Source organism: Poecilia reticulata, chromosome 8 (genome assembly GCF_904066995.2).
Source record: "Poecilia reticulata chromosome 8, P_reticulata-male-v2, whole genome shotgun sequence".
Taxonomy (NCBI): Eukaryota; Metazoa; Chordata; class Actinopteri; order Cyprinodontiformes; family Poeciliidae; genus Poecilia; species Poecilia reticulata.
In genome coordinates, this window is record NC_088837.1 from 14,245,279 (window position 1) to 14,267,983 (window position 22,705).

General features: G+C 37.8%; 1 protein-coding gene across 1 annotated transcript; it reads right to left on the minus strand.

The window, feature by feature from the left end:
* Nucleotides 1-3,286: 3,286 nt before the first annotated feature.
* On the minus strand, nucleotides 3,287-15,069 carry LOC103469315 (nuclear GTPase SLIP-GC-like). Its single transcript, XM_081610013.1, has 22 exons — nucleotides 14,461-15,069; nucleotides 14,228-14,309; nucleotides 11,536-11,648; nucleotides 11,400-11,444; nucleotides 10,947-10,985; nucleotides 10,570-10,594; nucleotides 10,399-10,476; nucleotides 10,067-10,160; nucleotides 9,395-9,611; nucleotides 9,069-9,302; nucleotides 8,465-8,659; nucleotides 8,190-8,365; nucleotides 7,491-7,584; nucleotides 7,326-7,413; nucleotides 7,122-7,243; nucleotides 5,918-6,094; nucleotides 5,672-5,826; nucleotides 5,474-5,591; nucleotides 5,273-5,381; nucleotides 5,057-5,190; nucleotides 4,676-4,757; nucleotides 3,287-4,118 (listed from the first exon to the last, which is right to left on the minus strand). The coding sequence occupies exons 2-22, from the start codon at nucleotides 14,292-14,294 to the stop codon at nucleotides 4,051-4,053; spliced, it is 2,430 nt and encodes an 809-aa protein (XP_081466139.1). The 5' UTR covers nucleotides 14,295-14,309; nucleotides 14,461-15,069; the 3' UTR covers nucleotides 3,287-4,050.
* Between the last annotated feature and the right edge of the window lie 7,636 nt (nucleotides 15,070-22,705).

Below are 22,705 nucleotides of genomic sequence, written 5' to 3' on the forward strand. Positions count from 1 at the left end.
TATAGTTAGGCTATTTCAATCAAGTCGTGTTAAATTTCAAAACTCGCTTATTTTAAATATATTTTCTTAACAATCTTTACTAACTACTATCTGGGGAAGTTGAATCCAACTTGTTGAAATGCTCAAAATAGGAAATACAAGATTTAAACATCAATAAAACTTGAAACATGCATAATATTTGATTATAAAATTATCAGGGATCTGTTATTTATGACTTTTTATTTTTGTTTTTATGATGTAAAGCACTTTGAGCTGCCTTGTTGCTGAAATGTGTTGTATAAATATACTCTCACTTTCCCTCTCAAGAGAGAAAGAGAGAGTGTTGGTTTTATAGCCTTTCAAATAATGTAGGGTTTACAGCTTACAATGTCACAGTGTTTCTCAATTATTTTCTGTCGTACTCCCCTAGGGATCATATTTCTTTTCACCCGGTCCACAAAATGGGCATAAAGACAAACAACAACTCTTGGAGGTTTTGTTACATCACAGGAAGTGATGTAATGTCACTGTAAAATAAGCTGACCAGATAACTTCCCTTCATGGATCTTCAAGGTGTTGTCACATTAAGTTTTAACATGTCATCACTTGCACAACAGCTTTGGTAATAATGTACCAGCATTTTTTATTATTTGCTTTGTCCCTAAAATTTTATCTGCTTTAGGTGCTTTTTTGTAAACACATCCTGGAGTTTTTGGACCATTGTGAGCTCAGCTGAAACATCTAAAAACACATTTTTATTCTGCATACCTGAGACTAATATTGATAAATTATTCATTTTATTTAAAGGGATAATTTTCTTGTCCTGTTATGTTTTTAATCATTTTGCGTTTTGATAGTGAATGAAAGAGAGTTTGTAGGTTTTGTCCCTTGGGGCCTCTCATACTATGAGTTTGGCTGTACGTGAAAGAGAGTTTGATAGTGGATGAAAGAGACTTTGACTGTACGTGAAAGAGAGTTTGACTGTACGTGAAAGAGAGTTTGATAGTGAATGAAAGAGACTTTGCCTGTACGTGAAAGAGAGTTTGACTGTACGTGAAAGAGAGTTTGATAGTGAATGAAAGAGACTTTGCCTGTACGTGAAAGAAAGTTTGACTGTACGTGAAAGAGAGTTTGATAGTGAATGAAAGAGACTTTGGCTGTATGCGAGAGTTTGATAGTACGTGAAAGAGAGTTTGATAGTGAATGAAAGAGACTTTGGCTGTATGCGAGAGTTTGATAGTACGTGAAAGAGAGTTTGATAGTGAATGAAAGAGACTTTGGCTGTATGCGAGAGTTTGATAGTACGTGAAAGAGAGTTTGATAGTGAATGAAAGAGACTTTGGCTGTATGCGAGAGTTTGATAGTACGTGAAAGAGAGTTTGATAGTACGTGAAAGAGAGTTTGACTGTACATGAAAGAGAGTTTAACTGTACGTGAAAGAGAGTTTGGCTGTACGTGAAAGAGAGTTTGATAGTGAATGAAAGAGACTTTGCCTGTACGTGAAAGAGAGTTTGACTGTACATGAAAGAGAGTTTGATAGTGAATGAAAGAGACTTTGGCTGTATGCGAGAGTTTGATAGTATGTGAAAGAGAGTTTGATAGTACGTGAAAGAGAGTTTGACTGTGCGTGAAAGAGAGTTTGACTGTACATGAAAGAGAGTTTGACTGTACGTGAAAGAGAGTTTGTAGGTTTTGTCCTTTGGGGCCTCTCATAGCTTATATCCGTAGTCCACACCTCCTAAACGAGCCGCAGGTGTGAGTACGGGTTGAACCCAGCAGCTTCTCAGGGGTGCTGCGTGCAGGTGCCATCTGGTGGACACCAGGCGGAACGACTGTTCCATCCATGATAAAAAAAAACCCATTCGAAACCAAAATAAAGGAAAGACTAACAAAAATAAATGGGGAAGACACAGAACCTGACAGCAGCAACAAATGGTGAGGAACTGGAGAGCAGCAGGAAAGTAAACAGAAAGAAGCAGGAAATATCAAGGTTCAGAGGTCAGTAACAGACAGAGAGGCGTGGCTGAGTATGAAAAGACAAGATAGCAAGTAGATTTTGAAAATAAGCACCAAGCAAAATGTGTGTGTGGGATGTATGCTTGAACAGGTGTGTTGCTATGTCTGTGGCGGTAGAGGAGAGTGTGCTCCTCCACGCTCTGTGACTTTCTGTGGGTTGTTGGTTTGCTATTGTTCAATCAGTCGTACCTCCGGTGCCTGTGCCCTCTCCCACATGTTGGATGTACACATTTAGTGTTCTTCTATCTCATTTCCTTTTAAATTTTTTAACCACCTTTCTCCCTTTCTTTTTCATATCGGTGTCCATTGAATTTGAAATAAACCCAAATAAATTTCTAATAAAGTTTTATATGTACATTAAGTGAAGCATGACGAAAGCCGTAACACACCGCTTGTGAAAGTAAATCTGTTGGGCCTCACCTTGACCCTCAGACAACAATTCTGAGTGCCACTGTTAAGGAAGTTTCATTTATCAAAGAATGAGAAGCTGTTTCAATAGTAAGAGAAAGATTAATCTTTGTCTTTAAGTTTCTTTATTCAAAGGCAAAAGCGTTCGAAGACCCTTCTCACTGAGCGCAGTCAGGAGAAGAGCCCTGAACAACACACATCACATCGTTATATAGTCACAGCAAGACAAAGACCCACCCAAAGTCGGATCTTATCTCTATTACCAGATGGACCACAAAGACAATCCTGACCCCCTCCTCATGAACCGTTTCTCACCTGGAGATGATTTTATGGCAGGAAAGAGAGCTGATAAGGATTTCAGGAGAAACTTCTAATTCTTCTTTATTACCTAACTCATCCTAATATCCCTATCTCCTCTCTGACACCCCGGATTCTAAACAGGAGTTTATCCCGAACAAACACACACACACGCGCACACGCATACAAAGAGCAGTATCCCGCTTGCAGGTCAAACAAGGGTACAAACTATATTCCACACGTCTGTCCTTTAAGACAATTGCCAGGTTAAGCGTTTTACCCAAGATGTCTTCAGGTCTCTTCTGCTATCACAGCTGCGGAAACATCTAAACATTATCTGGAAACTTCTTAAATGGAAAAAGCACATCTTGCAGAAATACAAAAACAAATCAGATATAATCAGTAAATAAATGATAAAAAGTATCAATAGTTCCATAAGAGATGAAATAAGGCTAAAAACTACATTTTCTATTACACCGCTCCGCTGAACAGGAATTGCTAAACAAACAAAAAGTGCTGTATAACTTCATTTGTGCTCATTTGTTTGGAATTTGTGAGTCCTAAAAACAAACAATTCTATAAATAATAAGATTTACATGTATTTTTATTAAATGTTCCTATGATTTCTACAATACAACAGATGATTACATTTTTAAAATGAAAACAACAACACAGTAGAACAAGTACAATTAAGAAAGCCCAACCGTTCACAATATTCATTTATCACACAATGTACAAATGCATATTTTTGCCAAGAATGTACAAATTGACATTCATATCATTTATATTTGTTGCAGGATATGAAAGGTGACAGAAAACATTAGTTCCTGTGTTAGCAAATAACACATTTATACACATAAATTTCAAACATTATTTATTATTAACATTCAGAAAATATACATAACAAAAACAATAATTTTTTGTGAGGAATAAAGGTTCTGACCTGTCATTATTGTGAAAATATATTTATATTATTGCTTAGTATTAACTTGCCAACAGCTCGCTTAAAATAAATGGGAATGCTGGCAGTTTTAAAGAACATATAAATCATGTTTACAACACAGGTGCCAACAAAATCAATACATCAAATCTGTACAAAGAGGATTTATTGTGGCCAATCAGAGCCACATGTTACATCTTGTGATAAAACAGAAACAAAGATACACAAATGTCAGAATATTGAGTCATTGCAATGATGCTAAGAGTACAATTCCAGGTCAGAATGTTTTAAATGAAAGAAAATACAAAGTATCATACATTTTTGCCAACTTATCTGGAAAAAGAGTTCACAGAAACTACCATTTATATGGAATATGATTTGATTAAAAATTCGTATCCATTTCAGGATATTTATGCATCCATGCTGCTGTTCAGCTCCTCGCAGAGTTTCTGAACCATTCCAAGCTCCGTTGACACATCTAAGGAAATAATGTTTGTTATTAAATGTTTGTTGTGATGACATGAATGTCATCACAACAAATTTGACATGACTGTCAAATTTCCAGTTATGTCCAAAAATAATTCATACCCTTGATAGATTTATGTTTAAAAGTATTTTCAATCATCAAAGATGTTTGAATTTAATAAGAAATGAAATAATTATTTCTCAAAAGATGAGACATGAAAATAATTTACTTTGTTTGCTTCAGTTTTAGCAAATAACTCCAAAGCATTAAATTATTTATAGTCTTAGTTACTGAATTTTAATAAATATTAATTAAAATATCTATTGGTATTCCACCTATCAAATGTTCTCATATTCGTTGACTAGAGTTTGTTTCACCTGGTTTTTAATGAGCTCAAACGTTTTGAGGTTGGACGGCCATCTTTAACCTCCTCCACTAGATAAAAGCTAAAACTCTGGTTGGATCACTTCAGACACTTCAAATCCAAAATTGGTGTCAGAAGAAATATCTTAAACCAAAGATTACTTTTAGCCTAAAACTGCCAAGAGCGGATCATGTGGTAATTTTACCTGGAATTGTACAGTCTTCAGTCTTGAGGGACAGCTCAATCGATTCCATCATGTCTTTTTCCAGAAGTCCCAGGATATCCGCCTAATTTATCATCATAACAATTAGTTAGCATTTATTGCAGATATGATACGAGTTTACAAATGCTTGTGAATGTTGGAATGCCTCTTTTCAGCAGTCATATAGAAGCAGTTTAGTTTAGATTGAATGTAGCTAAGTCTATAAATAAATCATTTATTTATAGACTTAATCTGCTAATCTTTTAGCTGATTAGTGGTTGTAATCTGCTAAAATATCCCAAAGCTGAGTGGATGTGAATGCTTTTAAAAGACATTGTCTGTTAAATGTAATCATGTAGTTTTAATGCATAAAATGAAACAAACCATCAGTTTGAGGAGAAGATCCAACATGACTTTTTTGGCTTTCTCAAACATGCTGTTCTGAAAATTGTGCACATGGTGCTGAATTGTTTGCCTTATGTTCTGCAGCGTGTTCTTTCCTCGAAACTCTGCTGCTTCTGCAAAAAAAGTTAATTAATGTCCAAACAATAACACAAATTGGTAGCATCTGTAGTGTTTTTGAAAAAAAAAAGCAGTTACTTTCATAACACTCTTTCATGATTTCCTCAACTGTTTTTGTTAGACTCATGTAGATTACTTTTTTGTTGTCACGAATCATTTTGTTCAGTTTTGTCTTGATCTTTTCCTCCTAAGAAAAAAAACAGTCAAGAGTCAAACCCAGAGAGTCAATGAATTGTCCTATTACATGATTTTGGATTCAGTGTAAATGTTTTCTCATACCTCTGTCTTGAGAAAGGTCAGCTGCAGTCCTGCATCCGGGTACTTTGGTTTTAGTTTTTCAGTGTCAAGTGAAAACTTATTGATCACTCCATTGAATGGGCCATAATTTCCTTCATTGCTGAAAAATGTCAACACATTTAAATTATTTATAGAAGTTTCTCAATTTCAGTAAAGCCTCTGTGTTTATAAAGTTCTTACGGGAAGGTTTTTCTGAATTCCTCATCGATGCTTTTACTCAAGAATGAAGTTAATTTCATGTTGAAATTTATTTCTTTCCCCTTTTTTGGTTTGTGGATGCCACCATTTTTGACGACACTCGTCAGGATGTAGTATTGAGCACTTCCACTCTTTCTCTGGGAAAAAAACAAACAAAAACATATAAATAAAAAAGTAAAAAGACAAAAATAGAAACTGGTTAGAACATAAAACTATCAGATTACATACTGTAGGATATAAGAAAAATCTCAGGATATTTTTACAAGAACTTTTGGAAGTTTCAACCCCTTCATCAAGACATTTTATAAAGATGCTGTAGATGTCCCGCATTTCATGTCTGATTCCATCAAGTTGACAGTTCAGGTTTGTCTCAAGGTCGTCACACACAACTTTGTAACAGTCAGCCTAAAAGAAACACACATTCTTCATTTAAAGCATCATTAAGTGAGTCATTTTAAGTTCACTGCATCCTGGCTCTGCGCACAACAACCTGCTGTATTTTTACGTTATTCATTGAAAATGGGACATAAGTTGGCTAGTTTTAATCAAACATTAGGTCAAGAAACTGGAACAAACTTCAGATATAGAATTGCTAACAGATCAGTAAAAAGCAAGAATATTTTTAGACGTTGAGGTTACTGTTATTAAGAACTGCAGTATGTAACTTTTATTTAAAAAATACGTTTTATACATATTTGTTAAAACTATCGCCAGATCATCATGACTGTATGAGACAGATCTATGAAAAGATTGAGCTCCTCCACTTCCTACCTGTGCTGTTATTGCCATCTAAAGCAATACACCACTACCAATCAAAAGAACTAACAAGAGCCAGAAGAAGCGTCTTAGTGCTGTCAATCAACCTTGTGGACACGCTGCTAAATGTGCTAATGAGGGAGAAATGACTCAACGTTACAGGACTTTACACACCAACTAGCCTAGCATTAACGACAGGGTCTGCTGACAGGGAGAAACTATATCATAACAAATAGCAGGGGGTTGAGCAGCGTGGACACAGGAATGATTGACAGCGGTAAGCCCCTCCTCTTGACTCTGCTTGGTTGTTTCTAGTTGGCTTCTAGTGAGCAGTGGGAAAAGGCAGAGGAGCTAGATGTTTTCACATATTCTCTGTCTCATATTGTACTGTCATCACACAGTGACAGTTTCAACAAATATGCAAAAAAAATTATATTTTTTTATAAATGTTACATACTGCATCTTTAACCTGGTCTTTTTTATTAAAAGGGAAGGAATTATAAGAAAAATATATTCCATATAGAGGATGTCAAGCCACATTTTAAGTAAAATTAAGTAACTAATACTGTGTTAGGGTAAATGGCTTTTCTGTAAATCTCTGTATCACAAAATGTGCGTCTTCGTTTGATATTAAAGATAACTGGAAAAATTCAGATTCTTCTTTTCTCAGCCTTACCACTTTTTTCAAGTTGGCTCCTTGAATCAAAGACAGAATCCCTTGAGCACCAGAAATGTAGTTTAGTGTCACTGAGTGAGAGTCGTTTAGATTTTGCAAAAATTCTTGAAGCTCGGGAATTTCTTGGAAAAGACAATAAGGTCATGTTAGCATCAAACTGAGGTTAAATTACTGAGGAATCTTCCATTTTACGTTATAGCCTACCAGTGTCCTCCAGCTTTAGATTTTTTGGTTTCAGAAACTCTGCAGAGCTCACTGTGAAGACTTTAAAACACTCATTACTAAAATATTTCTGTGGAGAATTGAATTTGCTCATGTTATTTAATTGTAGACAATCAATTTGAAAACCAGATGCTGTTCAAAGCTCACCTTTATCTTATTTAGCTTGTTGAATTCTTTGCCCACTGCTTCCTTGGCTTTTAAGTTTCTATTTAGGATCAAGGCCTGAACGTCAGCTGGTGAACTAAAAGAAAACATTCATTCAGTGAAAACTTTCTGACAGAAATCACGTCATGAAATGTAGCAACTACTACAAATAAAAATGAGGCACCTTGAAAAGTATTTGAACTTTTTTTTAACAATCAGTTCTGAGTTATTTGCAACATTTCAAAAATGAACTTTAAGGACATGAATGCTTGGTGAATAACTTTTCCTTTTAAAATCATAAATAAAAGGATTAAAAACATTTTCAGCATCCATATATGTAACACACACATTTATTTTACTTACTGGGGACCTTATAGTTACCCTACAGTATCTGTGTGTTCCTTTAGGCAGCCATATTTTTATTTTAAACTAGAAACGTCTGTTCTAGTCTCAGTTTACTGAAAACCTCTGACAGTCATTTATCTACACTCATAAACCAGCTAATCACTTTTGGTGGATGTTTAGCTCAATGTTCATGACAATCATTCACTAAAGACAACAATGTACTTCATAGCATTGCTAGAGTGATGTTTTTTTAACACTATTTGTAAGTACAGCTATTGGATATTTGACCCATCTTCACTGTTGTCTGAATTGAATGTCTCTCTAAATGTTCTACTTTGAGTGTATTAGCAAACTTACCGATCATGTAAATCTCCTAAAACATCAGACTTGGTGCAGATGAAGTGAATGTATCGACACTCGCCACCGTTTCCAAGGAAATTACTGGCACTTTTCAGGATCTCCCAGGATTCTCTATCAGATGCTGCTCTGTTGATTTCAGATACGATCCACACCGTGCAACAGTTTCCAACAATCTGAGGTGAAGATGGTGCAGTGAAAATGAATGCTTTAAAAATATTTATAAATTATAAAAGTTTAAAGAGTGAATACCATGGTATAAATGTATAAATTACCTTTTTCCACATTGAATCTCGGCTCTTGTTACGGTCTCCATTTCCAGGAAGGTCCACAAGAGTGACATGCTGGAGAAAATTATTTTGTGGTACTTTGACAGTGACACACTTCACAAGAGGCCAGTACCACCGTTTTATATCTTTGTCTTCTCCTTGTTTGGTGTACTTCAACATTTTTGCAGATAGCTCTATAGCCTGATGGAGCAAAAATAAAGCAGTCCATGAAATGAAAGGTGAAGCCCACATGGTGAGTGTCTCCACCTCGAAACCAAATGTGTTCTTTGAACTAAGCAGCTAAACAAAGAACTGGCAACATTTCAAACATCATTTATCAAGTTCTCATTTTGATTAAGGTATGTTCTTTGACTTAGTAATTTTAGAACATGAGTATGATTCATACACCTCCACTTTTTGTATACCTGTCAGTATGCTTTATATGAATGACCCCAAATGTTGTTTTTGTTTTCAACTGGGTCAATTTAGAGAGCCAGGTGACGCCAAAAGTCTATCGCTCAAAACCGTAACCTAATAAATAATGCCTGGCCAGTTCTGATTTGCATGTAGTATTATCACTATCTTTTTAGACCTAAAAGTCACATCTCACCGATTCATAAGTTAAAATCTTCTTTGTGGACTGAAGAAACTCTGGAATCTCTCTGAAGTATCTGTTATCCATGAGCTGCTGTGATGATTTTTGTTTCCATTCCTCTCCATAAAGTGCTGTAAGCTTCTCAATAAGGTCATGATAGCCATCGTTCTCTTCATCATCGTCATGCTTCTCCTGATCTTCGTCATCCTCAAGAAAGCGGTCTACGCTCCCTAACTCATCTTCCCACTCCTGAAAAGGAAACATTGTGTTTGGTTTGAAGTGTGTAACCCTGCAATGCTCCAGGTTATAATATGAACAAACAGCTTGATGGTTGTGTTCACCTCTTTGTTGATAAACTCGATCTCTGCTTCATAATTCGAGTTGAGAGCGTTTGCCTCCACTTTGATCATAACCGAGGTACATGCATCTACATCTCCAGATGGCAAAAGTTTCTTCACACCAATGACTGCATTAATCAATGAGGTCTTTCCAGCTCCAGTTTTACCAAACACACCAACCAGCTCCCTTTTGTCCGTTTCCAAATCTCTAATTTTGGTCCTGTTGAAAATTAAGAGAAAATTAAATTGCTTTCACCTGCGCACAGAATTATCTAAAAACTTAACCCAGGCTGTGTCAGAACGGCACACCTTTGTAGATCACATCGCCATAGTTTGCCTGTATTTCTGAAGACCTATAGCAACACCGGTGCCATGAACTTTATACTATGAAATCACCATCCACCAGATTTCATTTTGGGCCAACTACTCTTCATAAGCACTGCCATCATGATATGAACACATCTTGTTTCATGAATTTCTGTGAAATTACCAGAGAAGCCAAATGATGACAGGCGGTAGGAATTTTTGTGACAAATTGTGTCTTTAATTAAAACAAAATTAAACAGACCTACAAAACTGAGAGAAGAGAGAAAACAACCTATAAACAGGGAAAATTTGAGCTCAAACTTGTAGTTATTTGTAAGGCATGACGGAAAAATAGAAAATTATACTTACATCAGGAATTCATTAAGATCTGTGGTCTCTTGGTTTTGTAGCTTAGCATGAACATGTGTCATTATGTTTTTCACATCATTCAGTATCATTGATTCTGTTAATGAAAACAATACAAAGGCTTAGCAACAACATTGAACATTTAATGCAAAGGACGTTCATTTTATTGCTACTCGCTTCTTCAATATTTTACCAAATATGTTCAAACTACACATAATTTTAGAAAAATAGATTTTATTTATTATAATACACTGACAAAATATTTTACGCTTACCTAAAAATGCATCATATTTCTACATCAACATTATTTTGACATCATTGATACCAAAACATACCTGTGAATTGAGATCTTTTATTCTGTCGCTTTGGTTTCTTTATGTTAGATTCTTCCTGAAGGTCAAGTTTTCGCTTTGCTTTTAACAAAAAATAAATTAAAAATAGATTAGTTGGGTCTCTCAAAAACAATTAAAAATTGCAAATATAGATTAAGACACTGTATTTCCTACCTGTATTACTCGTGGAGGGTAAAATCTGAGGATGTACACAAAAATAACTTTTTTAGATTTTGTATATTTAAATCAAATATGTTTATAGCTTTTTGGCTGGATATTATAAGAAACATTATTTTATTTGACTAACAACAATAAAAGGTGGCATTACTCTTACATAAGGACAGCAGTCACAGGGGTAATTTATTTTAAAAAAGAGGACCAATATGTCCAGGAAGGATTAAGTTACTTCATAAGTCAAGTGCCTGTCCTAGATTTATTCAGGGGCGTCAGAGTAAGAAGGCCCAAATACAAATACAAGAGATGGTTTTCAGATTTTTGTTTGAAAAAAAGAAGAAATAGAAAAGTAGAAACCAGAATACTCCTACACTTACCTTTGTCAAATCAGTTGCATCTTTATTCTGCTCTTGGCACTAAAGTAAAATAATTATTTTGTTAGGCAAACACAGTTTTATAAAACAATTGTGCTGTTTTTGTTTCACATTCTTATTGTTTGCTGTTTGGTCTGTTGTCTTTTACTGCAAAAATACACACACACAGTTTTAAAAATGATCCTGCTCAGTTGCACATTCCTGTGATCATAGTACGTTATTTTTGATGACTGCAGTATTTTATGTGGTAAATTTGGCTTTACTGTGCATTATATTATTCTTAAATTTGTTTTTTATAGTATTTATCTTTGTGTGAACCAACATGCCTCAATTGCCTGTCAGTTTGCTGCTGTTACACCTGGAACTCCCTACTACAGGAAAATAAAGGGTATTCCTAATATTGATAGTTAATGGATGTAATATTTGACATTTACTGTGAGAAGAGGTTTGCCTTACTGATTTAGGACAAACTTCTTTTTCACCATTAGTATTTTCTTCTTCCTAAAATGAAAATAAAATGTTACATACACAATGTTTTTACATCTATAAGCAGAAGTCATGGTACTAAATGATTAATAATGTATGGCATTACCTTTAACTGTTTGAGTCTCTTTTTGAACCGTGCTCTCGGTCCCACTTTTGTTATCAGCTTGTCAATATCTTCATCCTCAAGACAATAAAGGCTCTCTGTGTCAACCCCTTGATCTGTAATCCAATGAGACTCTGTTAACCACTACCTTAGAAATATAATTTTAAAGAGAGGCAAAAATCTATTTCATGCCAGAGGAAATAATATAAGCAATGTTAAGAGCCCATTTTTTCCAACCTCTTCAGGTCGACGCCCGCCCTGTGGCGGGCATGACGTCATGCATTTAAAAGGCTTCCGTATAAAAAAAAAAGACGGCATGAGAAGTGTGCATTTCAGTTCTGTTGGACAGTAGAGACTTCAAACTTTATAAAAGTAGTGTTTTTATATTGATTTTGTTTTATATTTACTTCCAAATAAAACCAGGAATATGATCGATCATTTTCGCCATAGCGTAAAGCGCATTTTACGCACGTTGAGTGCAATCAGTGGATGTTTTATGACCAAAAGGTGAACGAATGCATCATGAAAGCCATTTTTCCGAGTTCCTGCAAACTCACCACATTTCTGAAGCAACCAATCAGAAAGCATTTTGATTTGCGATCCGAACAGCAGCGCGGGAGAGAGTTTTGTGGGGGTAGAGAACGGCGCGTAGTTGACATTTTGGATTTAGCTAGTGGTGTTTTGTAGTAGATTTTTTTGGAAGTAGTGTTTTGTAGTAGATTTTTCGACCGTACGTGTGTTAGTTAGTGTGCTAGTGTGTGTGTGCAGTGTTTGTAGACGTTTTTTAGTGTGTCAAAATGAGTCGCTACATGACTGCGGAGCAAGCCCTGAAGTACATGTATGAATGTGAAGAGGACGAAGGCGCGCTGCCAGATGGCTCGGACTCGGAGTTTGAGCTTGATGATGAGGTTTGTTTTGTTTTGTTCTTGTTGTTTTATTTCTTTGTTTGGCATGGGATATGTACAGTAAATTATTATAATCGGAGTAGATGCACACGGAACCAGATTACATGCTAATTTCCATCTCTAGGTTGGTGATCCCTCCATTTTGTTCGGTGAAGAAGAGGAGGAGGAGGAGGAGGAGGAGGAGGAGGAAACTCCCGCCTGCTCTGTCCAGTTGAGGCCCACACAACGGAGAGCGCCACGTAGAGCCCAGCGAACTCGGGCAAGATCCAGATCTCCTCTGGCTGAGGCAGCACCAGAAACACGGGCTGGACAGTGGAGCACTGAAGAGGACACAGATGCAGCCCCTGTTGTCAGCCAAAGGAGTGAAGCCCATGACGCACAAAGACTTCAATGTGGAGATGGCCAGTCAGCTTTGTAGTGTGGACATGGCAGGTGTTCCAAAGAGAAAGGCAGCTGAACACATTAGTGCTCAGCAAAATGGCAGACTTCAGTGCAGACACTGCCTCCAGGTGAACAATGTCAGGAAGGACACTCCCTGGAAATGTGAGGGCTGTGATGCGCCACTGTGCCCTCTGATGGACAGAAACTGCTTTGCACAATGGCACCAGTAAATTGTTTGTCTCGTGGCACCCATTTTGTCAGTATTGTAAATAGTTGAAAGTGGAGGGGGGAGGGTTGAGACATTGTGATGTTGGAGAAAATTTGTGATGGAAATATTGACATATTTTGTAAATAGTTGTAAAAAAAACGCCTGGGAAATTACCCACAATATGGTGAAAATATGACTACTAATTTGTTTTTTACTAAGTTTGTACAAAAATTCTTAAAATTTACCTAAAAATTGTTCATGTTAGACTGTAAAAATGGTTTGTTCAATATTTTTTGTGAGTTTTATAGTAAAAATATCAATATTTTTTCTACTCGGATTTTGTTTCTGTGTGTGTTTTTTGCTCCAATGTGATAATAAATTTTGTCAAAAGGAAACAAACACTGCAAAATCACAAAGTTTAGGATGTTCTGAAAATAATGATACCAAACAAGGTAAGGTAAATAGTTTTTAAGGTGAAAATATAAGGGTAAATTCAAAATTAGACCAAAACGGCCATTTAGACCCATGACTAGAATGGGTGATTGTATGAGAAAACTGTTTTTATAAAATAATTATAGAGCTCTTGTATTTTCAGTAAATCGTGTTTTTATGATGGTGAAAGATGATGGCTTATTACAGAAAGAAAAGGCAGACGGTCACTAATAAATTATGCTACTTTTCCCCATGCCCAGTTTATTTTGTAACATCACAAGCCTGAAAATGACTTTGCTTGGTACATTAGTTTGTTTATTTTCTCCTCAAATTGTTCACAAAAGTCATGGTTCATTTTTAAATCAGGGCATTTTTATATGATGCTGCTCTTGCGTAAACATTTATACTATGAAAGTAAAATTTGGCCCTCAAGAGCTGACTATTTTAAGTAAAACCATTTAAAAGTTGAGTCAATTTTACAGTGCCATCAAAATGGAGAAACAAAGGTTAGACCCTTTAAAACACACCAAGGAGAAGTTTGACAAAAACAATCAAACAAAAAAGAACAAAACAAAACAAACTCTATTGTTTGAACAAAAATATATGTGCACTCACTTGTTAAACAACAGTTGTGGTTGTTTTTAAAATTATGTCCAGTCAGGAGAACAAATTGCTTTAATTATTACTATAGCTAAAGTTACGTTGGTAAACCAAATACAATGAACAAAAGAGCTTTCCTCATTAGTAGTCAAGATTTGTCATACTTTACCTTTAAATATTTCAATAAACTCACTGAGACCCCACTGGTTTAGTTTGTCACATACAAAGGTATCCATTTCCAAGAACCGAAACTGAAAGTGAAAAAATCTGATCATTAGGAAGAGCGGTTACTACGCAGCATTACAGTTAATATTACATATCCCCGGTAAGCTGGTGCTGATAAATAAATGTAGATAGAATAAACATTTTAAGAGCTCAAAATAGCACATTTGAAATGCTCACCCGTTTCTGAAGGTAATGCAAAGAAGGCACGCAGGAGGGGAGGAGAAGAAAAGAGCAAAAATACAGAGGGACAAAAATCCAGGAAAGTTGCGGGGAAAAAAATACAAAACGGACCTTTTGAAGAAGATGTCACGAAATGTTGCACGTTTTCTCACAGAGAGGCAGATTACTGACAGAGCAAAGAAAACATTGAAGGGGGTGTGGTCTGAACTTCAGACCACAGAGACGATCAGGGGAGAAAAGCGGCTGAATGTAAAATGGCAGAAGCAGTCATTAGAAAACATTTTACAAATAAAGTAAAGATACAAATACCCTGGCAGGTATGTTTTAGTTAAAATATTGCATATCTCTTTAAATGTCTTGGTGACGCTTTAAAACTTGTTCCACGTCTCAGTTAAAAGGGCAGGATGTAAAAATCTACTTTTTCATATAATGTTATTTCCTCTTTAAAAACATAACTTTAATGTTGCTTTGATTCTTTTACCAGCGTTGCATTGAGAAGTAGCTGGTATAACGAGTTCAGCAGCAGTTCCACCAGGTGTTTGCTTATTGCGTCGGCTTGTTTGGGATCTGGGTGGAGGAGTCATGGCGGGGGTTGGGCTGCTCTAGCTTGGAAACTGCAGCTCCGAGCTACAGTTTCAAAATAAAGAAATTAAAGAATACAGAACAAGTGATTTAAAAAAAACAGCTCAGATCAAAGACAACTATAACAAATACAACAAATACGGTAAGAACCTATTGGAGAATTGAAAGGTGGCTAAACTCTTAAATATATAAGTAAAATAAATAATGCACGGAGACGTAGTTCTTGCTGCTAGGCCATAGACGAGCCGGAGATTTATTACACCATCACGGATTCCTCATTACAGTTTCATCAGTTCAATACTCAAAAATCTTCCAAATCTCAACAAAAAATCTCCCCATATTCTTAACATCACCTTTTTTATACACGCCCATCTTCACTGGTGTAAGTTGGAAAGTTTCGACCAATGGCGTTTCTACCCTTTACGTAAGGATTCTGGCGTGTTTTATATCAGTGGTCCCCAACCCCCGGTCCGTGGACCAATTGGTACCGGGCCGCGCAAGAAATAGTGAAATATTTCCGTTTTATGTATAATTTGAGTCTGGAGTATCTTTTATTTTGAAAATCCTCTAACCGGATTCTCTGGGTTACTTGCGCGCCAACACTGAGGCTACAAGCAGCAAAATGAGTAAGAAACAGATCAGATGTCTTTGGAAAGTTTCTTTCCAAAGACATCTCTGGAAAAGGCCCAGAGAAGAGACAGGAGAATGGATTTATCCAGGGGTGAAAGTAGGGGGGTACGGTCGGGTACTGCCTACCCCTAAAAGATTTAGCGAGGGTACGCAGTACCTGCAAGAGAGAGGAGTGGCTGTCTGCTGACTGTAAAAAGTCAGTGGATTCACTGTGCAGCTGTGACTGATTAGTTTTTCAAGAACAATCTAAAACACGACTTAATCAGTTAATAACTTTTTCTCATGTCCTAGCAGTTCCTTATTAATTTCTATAACATAGAAATTAATAAGGAACTGCTTTATGAGCAGTTCCTTGTTCCAGGTATATAGGGAGCGGTAAATCAAAAGGTTTCATCACCCTTATACCATCAGGTGCTTATTGTGATGCCCTAGGGCAGGGATGTCAAAGTCAAATACACAGAGGGCCAAAAAAACAAATTTGCTACAAGCCGAGGGCCGGACTGGTTTAATGTTTATTAAAACATATTGAAATGATTGCACATAGCCTATTGAACCAAGACCTAACACAGTGTATATTATTTAACGATTAAATGAATAAAGCAATATTTTGTTATGGCTCTGACAGTAACTTCAAGGGAAAACATTTTTCAAGAGGCAAACAGCAACAAATTTAATTGTTTTTAAAAACAAAATATGTTTCTTAATATCAAGATAAATGCATAAATCAAAGTGCATGCATTATAAACTGAAAATGCATTACTGTGCTGCTCTATGATCGTACCGATCACTGCTTTCAAATAGTAAAGTAAAAAAATAAATCCAATCAGTTGTATTTTTTCTCATGGCTCTTATCTGCAATTTTACCTGAATCCATTCAACTGAAAAATAAATACAATAAAATAAAATACAAAAATATATGGCACACAGACAAAACAATACTTAATTCAAAGAAAAATCACGTCTTGTAGAAACAAATGTAAAAATTTAACTGAAACTTATAAACTGAAAATACGTTACTGCTCTGTGATGCTCACTTGTCTGAGGCTGAGCCTGATACTTGGAGGTGTCTCATCTTTTGTACAAGTTCATCAATGTTCGGGGTGAGGCTCTGAGCTGAGGAAATCCTCAGGATTGAGTGGAGGTGATTATCAGTAAGACGGCTCCTGTGTGATGTTTTGTTTAGCTTCATCAAAGAGAACAGTTGTTCACACATGTATGTGCTGCCAAACATAGAGAGCGTCCGAGCAGTTTGGATGCGCAACTGGGGCATTGTGTCGGGGATGAAACGTGCAAACTCAGCAGCATCCAGTCTCTCATATTTTTCCTTCAGTGTGTCATTGCACTGGAGCTCAATCAACTCCATTTGCAGATTTGGTGGTGCGCTTTCTACATCAACTGCAAAAGGATTGCTGAGCAGTTCAAACCTGCTTTTTTGGGCTTCAAAGTCAGCAAATCGGCGTCGGAAGTCGGCGGCAAGTATGCTGAGTTTATTGGCAAACTGCGCACACGGGAACACAGCGGTAGAGAGCTTCTCTTTCATGGTCTGGCAGCTGGAAAAGTGGCTTAAGTTTCCTTTCTGCATCTGCATCTCCCACAGACTGAACTTGGTTTTAAAGGCCTTCACTGTACTGTACATATCAGAGATGACACGTCCCCGTCCCTGCAGCTGCAGATTCATCACATTCAGATGGCTCGTGATGTCGCAGAGAAACGCCATTTCACACAGGAACGTTTCATCTCGGAGCTCTGTTGTGTCTTTCCCCTTGCTTTCCATGAACAGACAGATCTCCTCACGTAGCTCGAAACATCTTTGCAGCACCTTTCCCTGGCTTAGCCATCGCACCTCTGTGTGATACGGTATGTCACCGTATCCAACTCGCCCAGAAATGCCTTGAACTGGCGGTGATTTAAACCTTTGGCTCTGATGAAATTAACTGCTCGCGTTATGGTGCTCATTACATGTTCCATTTTCAAGGCTTTGCCACACAACGACTCCTGGTGTATAATACAGTGATAAGCTGTCAGCTCATCTGTGACGTTTTCCTCCCGCATCCTCTCACGCATCCTTGCCACCAATCCACTCCTGTGCCCACACATCGCGGGTGCTCCGTCTGTGGTTAATCCCATGAGTTTTTCCCAAGGCAGCCCCATCTCATTCACACATCTGGATACCTCTTCATACAGATCTTGTCCTGTAGTTGTGCCATGCATACTACGTAATGCCAAAAACTCTTCTGTTATGATCATGCTGGAGTCTACTCCACGGATGAAAATTGACAGCTGAGCAATGTCTGATGTGTCCGCGCTCTCATCCACAGCAAGAGAATATGCCATGAAATATTTGCCCTTTCTCACAAGCTGTTCTTTTATGTTAGTGGAAAGCTGGTCTACACGTTCAGCAACGGTGTTTCTGCTCAGACTCACGTTTGAGAATAGTTGTCTTTTGTCTGGGCACACTGCGTCACAAACTTGAAGCATACAGTTTTTGATAAACTCTCCTTCTGAAAAGGCCGGGCTGATTTTGCGACCTCTTTTGCCACAATAAAGCTGGCCTTGACAGCAGCCTCGCTTTGAGATTTGGCATATGTGAACATAGCCTGCCTGGATTTAAGGCCTCGTTTTAATTCTTCCACCTTCTGTAGCCTTTGTTCATAATCCATATCCAGTGGTGGGAAGTAACGAAGTACAAGTACTTCGTTACTGTACTTAAGTACAGTTTTCGTGTATCTGTACTTTACTTAAGTAGATTTAATAATGGATACTTTCTACTTTTACTCCACTACATTTTACAGTAAGTATCTGTACTTTCTACTTCACTACATTTCTACAAAACTGTCGCGTTACTCGTTACATCCAAGTCGCGTTGATCTTTTCTTCCGTTAAAATGTGAAGTTCAGGGACTTAAGGTGGCGCCGTAAAATCCGAGCAATAACGTGACTTAGTGTCTGTTGTCACCCATCGGCTCCACCTTTACTCGCACGCGGAGCTCCAGACATGCGCAGTGGTTTCCTCTGAGCGGGAGGAGATGTTTGTCTATAATATAATAGCGCTGCATAAATTGATATGGCGACATGTAAAATCAGCAGCGCTTCGCTTTCACAGACGGTGGGGACTTCGTCCAACTTTTAGCGTCACTTGGAAGGAAAGCTTAAAGAAAGGTAAGATCTGTGCTAGCAAAGTTAGCTGTACTGAGACACATGTTGCATCTGATGAAAAAAAGTTGTCACTCATGCGCTGAATTATTGTGTGGAGGTTTTGACTGAGGTGTCGCATATATGGGACAACGCTGTGACCAAAGTCTGCAATATAGTGCTATGACATTTAGGAACGATCCGATTCTTCTGGACGGATCTTTACTAAGTCCTAAGGACTGAAGCCTCACTGAGAGCCGTTCTTTGTTCTTGTGTACACTGCGGTAGCTATATATATATATATATATATATATATATATATATATATATATATATATATATATATATAAAAAAATTCCCTTCTCACCCTCCGCGGGTGGTCTGTTTCATCCTCTGAGCTCGGGTCCTCTACCAGAGGCCTGGGAGCTTGAGGGTTCTGCGCAGTATCTTGGCTGTGCCTAGAACTGCACATTTCTGGACTGAGATGTCTGATGTTGTTCCTGGGATCTGTTTGAGCCACTGCTCCAGTTTGGGGTGACTGCCCCGAGGGCCCCAATGACCACAGGCACCACTGTGGTCTTCACCTTCCAGGTCTTTTCCAGTTCCTCCCTGAGGCCCTGGTATTTCTCCAATTTCTCATGCTCCTTTTTCCTGATGTTGTAGTCACTTGGTATTGCTACATCCACCACAACGGCTTTCCTCTGTTCTTTATCCACCACCACAATGTCCGGTTGGTTCGCCATTACCATCTTGTCTGTCTGGATCTGGAAGTCCCACAGGATCTTAGCTCGGTCATTCTCCACCACTTTTGGGGGTGTTCCCCACTGTGATCTCGGGGCTTCCAGTCCATATTCTGCGTATCCTGTACACTATCCCCGCCACTTGGTTATGTCGTTCCATGTATGCTTTCCCTGCCAGCATCTTGCACCCTGCTGTTATGTGCTGGACTGTCTCAGGGGCCTCCTTGCACAACCTACACCTTGGGTCTTCTCTGGTGTGGTAGATCTGAGCCTCTATTGCTCTGGTGTTTAGGGCCTGTTCCTGGGCGGCCAGGATGAGAGCCTCTGTGCTGTCCTTGAGTCCAGCTTTCTCCAGCCATTGGTAGGTTTTCCTGACATCAGCCACTTCAGTTATATGTCGGTGGTACATCCCATGTAGGGGCTTGTCCTCCCATGATGGTACTTCCAGCACCTTGTCTTCTGTTCCCCATTGCCTGAGACATTCGCTGAGCACATCGTCCGTTGAGGCTTTGTCCTTGATGTATTTATGGATCTTGGATGTTTCATCCTGGACAGTGGCTCTCACACTCACTAGTCACTAGTGTATATATATATATATATATATATATATATATATATATATATATATATATATATATATATATAGACATTCATTTAATCGCTGAATAAGTAAAAGTTGAAAGTATGAACACAGAGCATGCTCATTGCTCATTGATTGATTTCGTCTCCTGTCATGGTGGCAAACATCGCAGTGGGAGGGAGGATGAAAACAGTCACGGTGCTCATTCTGCTTAGTTACTTGTTGCGCCGTTGGACAGTGTTCATAGTTGAACGTTATTTACCGTTAATTGCGATGTTTCAGTTGTGGTTTCTGACATGCAATATGGGCAACCGCCCAGGGCGTTATTTTTCTAGGAATAGCAGGAGACCTCTGCGGATTGTAGCACAGCGATGAAAGCAAAACAGAATGAAGTGAGTTTTAATTGATACTGGTTAAATATATTTCAGCTCTAAGTATTTAATATCTAGGTGTTTTTATGGCAATGTGGATCTTTCTGATCAATCTGAAAACCAATTTTGATAGGTAAACTTAATGTTATTGTGTCATTTAGCGCGGGGCGCTGGTCTTGGTCTCGAGTTCGGTGGTCTTGACTACAACTCTGCTACATGGCTCCTTGGTTGCATGTCCTCCACCCTGCCCGCACCTTCTTTACATCCCCTTTCAGTTAGATTTCTTTCTAAATAAATGTGACTAATGAAGTTCATGCTATGTTAGGACAGGAGACAAAATGTTTCCATCCCTGAAATTATGATTCATAGAATCACATATCTAAGTTTAAACTGTTACAGAGAATAAACACAATAAGAACACGTTTAATCTGTGGTAGTGTTAATTAAAATGGCACATTTCTGATGTATTAAAATTAAATACGATCGGCCCACTTAATGATATTAACGATTAGGTAATGCATTCAGCGAGTACTTTTACTTTTAATACTTAAGTATTTTTAAAAGCCAGGACTTTTTTACTTTTACTTAAGTAAAATGTTAATGTGGTACTTTGACTTTTACTTAAGTACATTTTTGACTGTGTATTTGTACTTTTACTTAAGTAAATTTTTTGAGTACTTTCTCCACCACTGTCCATATTCTTGTCTTTGTCTGTGTGTTTCTTAGACGTTTGATAGTGCCTTCTTAAATTATATTCTTTCATTACAGCCAAATGTTCTCCACACAGAAGACACACAGGTTTGCCTTTTACCTCCGTAAACATGTACTCTGCCTCCCACCTGTCTTGAAACCCCCTGTTCTCAGCGTCCACCTTACGTTTGGCCATTTTTGAGGAGGGTGGTACCTGAAAGAAATCTGAAAAACCTGAAATCTCTGCTCTGACTGCTGATGAATAATGAAGCCGTTTGGGCGCGCTGTAGTCACTTCGCGGGCTACCGTTGCATTATGGGAAATGTAGTGTTTGCGGGCAAAACACGAGCGGGCGGCTCTGGCTTGCGCGCCGGATCTCATAGTAATTAAATATCATTCAGGGGGCCATAGATAATTGATTTGCGGGTCGGATGTGGCCCGCGGGCCTTGACTTTGACATATGTGCCCTACGGCAAATGTCTTATTGGAGTTGCCGGCACTCAGCATCTCGTGCCGACACTCTCCCATGTGTGCAACTTTTAATCCTGTGGTTCTGATTTTTTTAGTTTCTTTGCACAAGGAAACATGCAAACTTTGCTTTGCATAACATTGCACCCACCTTAAATTCCAACCCTATACATAGTTTCATTTTAGATTATTAATTTGGATACATTTCATGTTACCAAAAGAAATAGTCAATAAGTCTTGTCTTATGTCATCACCTGAGGATTGGGTTTGTATTTGTTTTGTGCATATTTTGCTTTATTTATTCTGTGTATTTAAAATATAAACTTGACCTGGTTTAAAGAGTCCTTCCTTTCCTATGTCAAAACACGTTTGGTCAAGAGAAAGGAAAGCTGTTACTCAAAAAATGTCGCTCAATATAGATTCTAGAGGGCACCTACCAGGACCAAGGTGAGAAGAGTCTCTACAACAGAATGGAAAAGTATTTCCAGTATTTATGTTCTAGTCATGTCTTTATCTGTTGTGGGATTCTTATGCTTTTTACATCTGTTAAGTTTGGTGAACACTCTGGTCCATGTCAGTCCAAATAAACCTTCACTATGTCACATTTTGGCTCTTCTTTATCTCCGCCTTCACCAACCATGATACTCTGCTTTTCAACCTGTCTGTTGCAAGTGCAAAAAAGATGGGACTCAGAACTGATCCCTTGTGTACCCACACCAAAGATGTGTACACTTTTGCTGCAAAAGAAAATATATTTAAACACAACCACTTACGCTTCTAAATATCACGTTAGAGCTGTTTATTCATGAAAGCAATTACACTTCTACCCTTAAAACTCTGCCTCTGAAAGTTTAAAGTCAAATGCATCCTATATAAAAACACAAAAAGGTCATGAAACAACATAATTGACCCTTTGATTCCTAAAACCTCTTGGAACAAGTACCATTGCACCCTGCACAGGGGTCACTAAGGGTGAACGGGTAAATTACAAATGAAGTTTATGTATGTGGGTGGGTTATTAAGAAAATGTAGTTATTAAAATTAAAATGA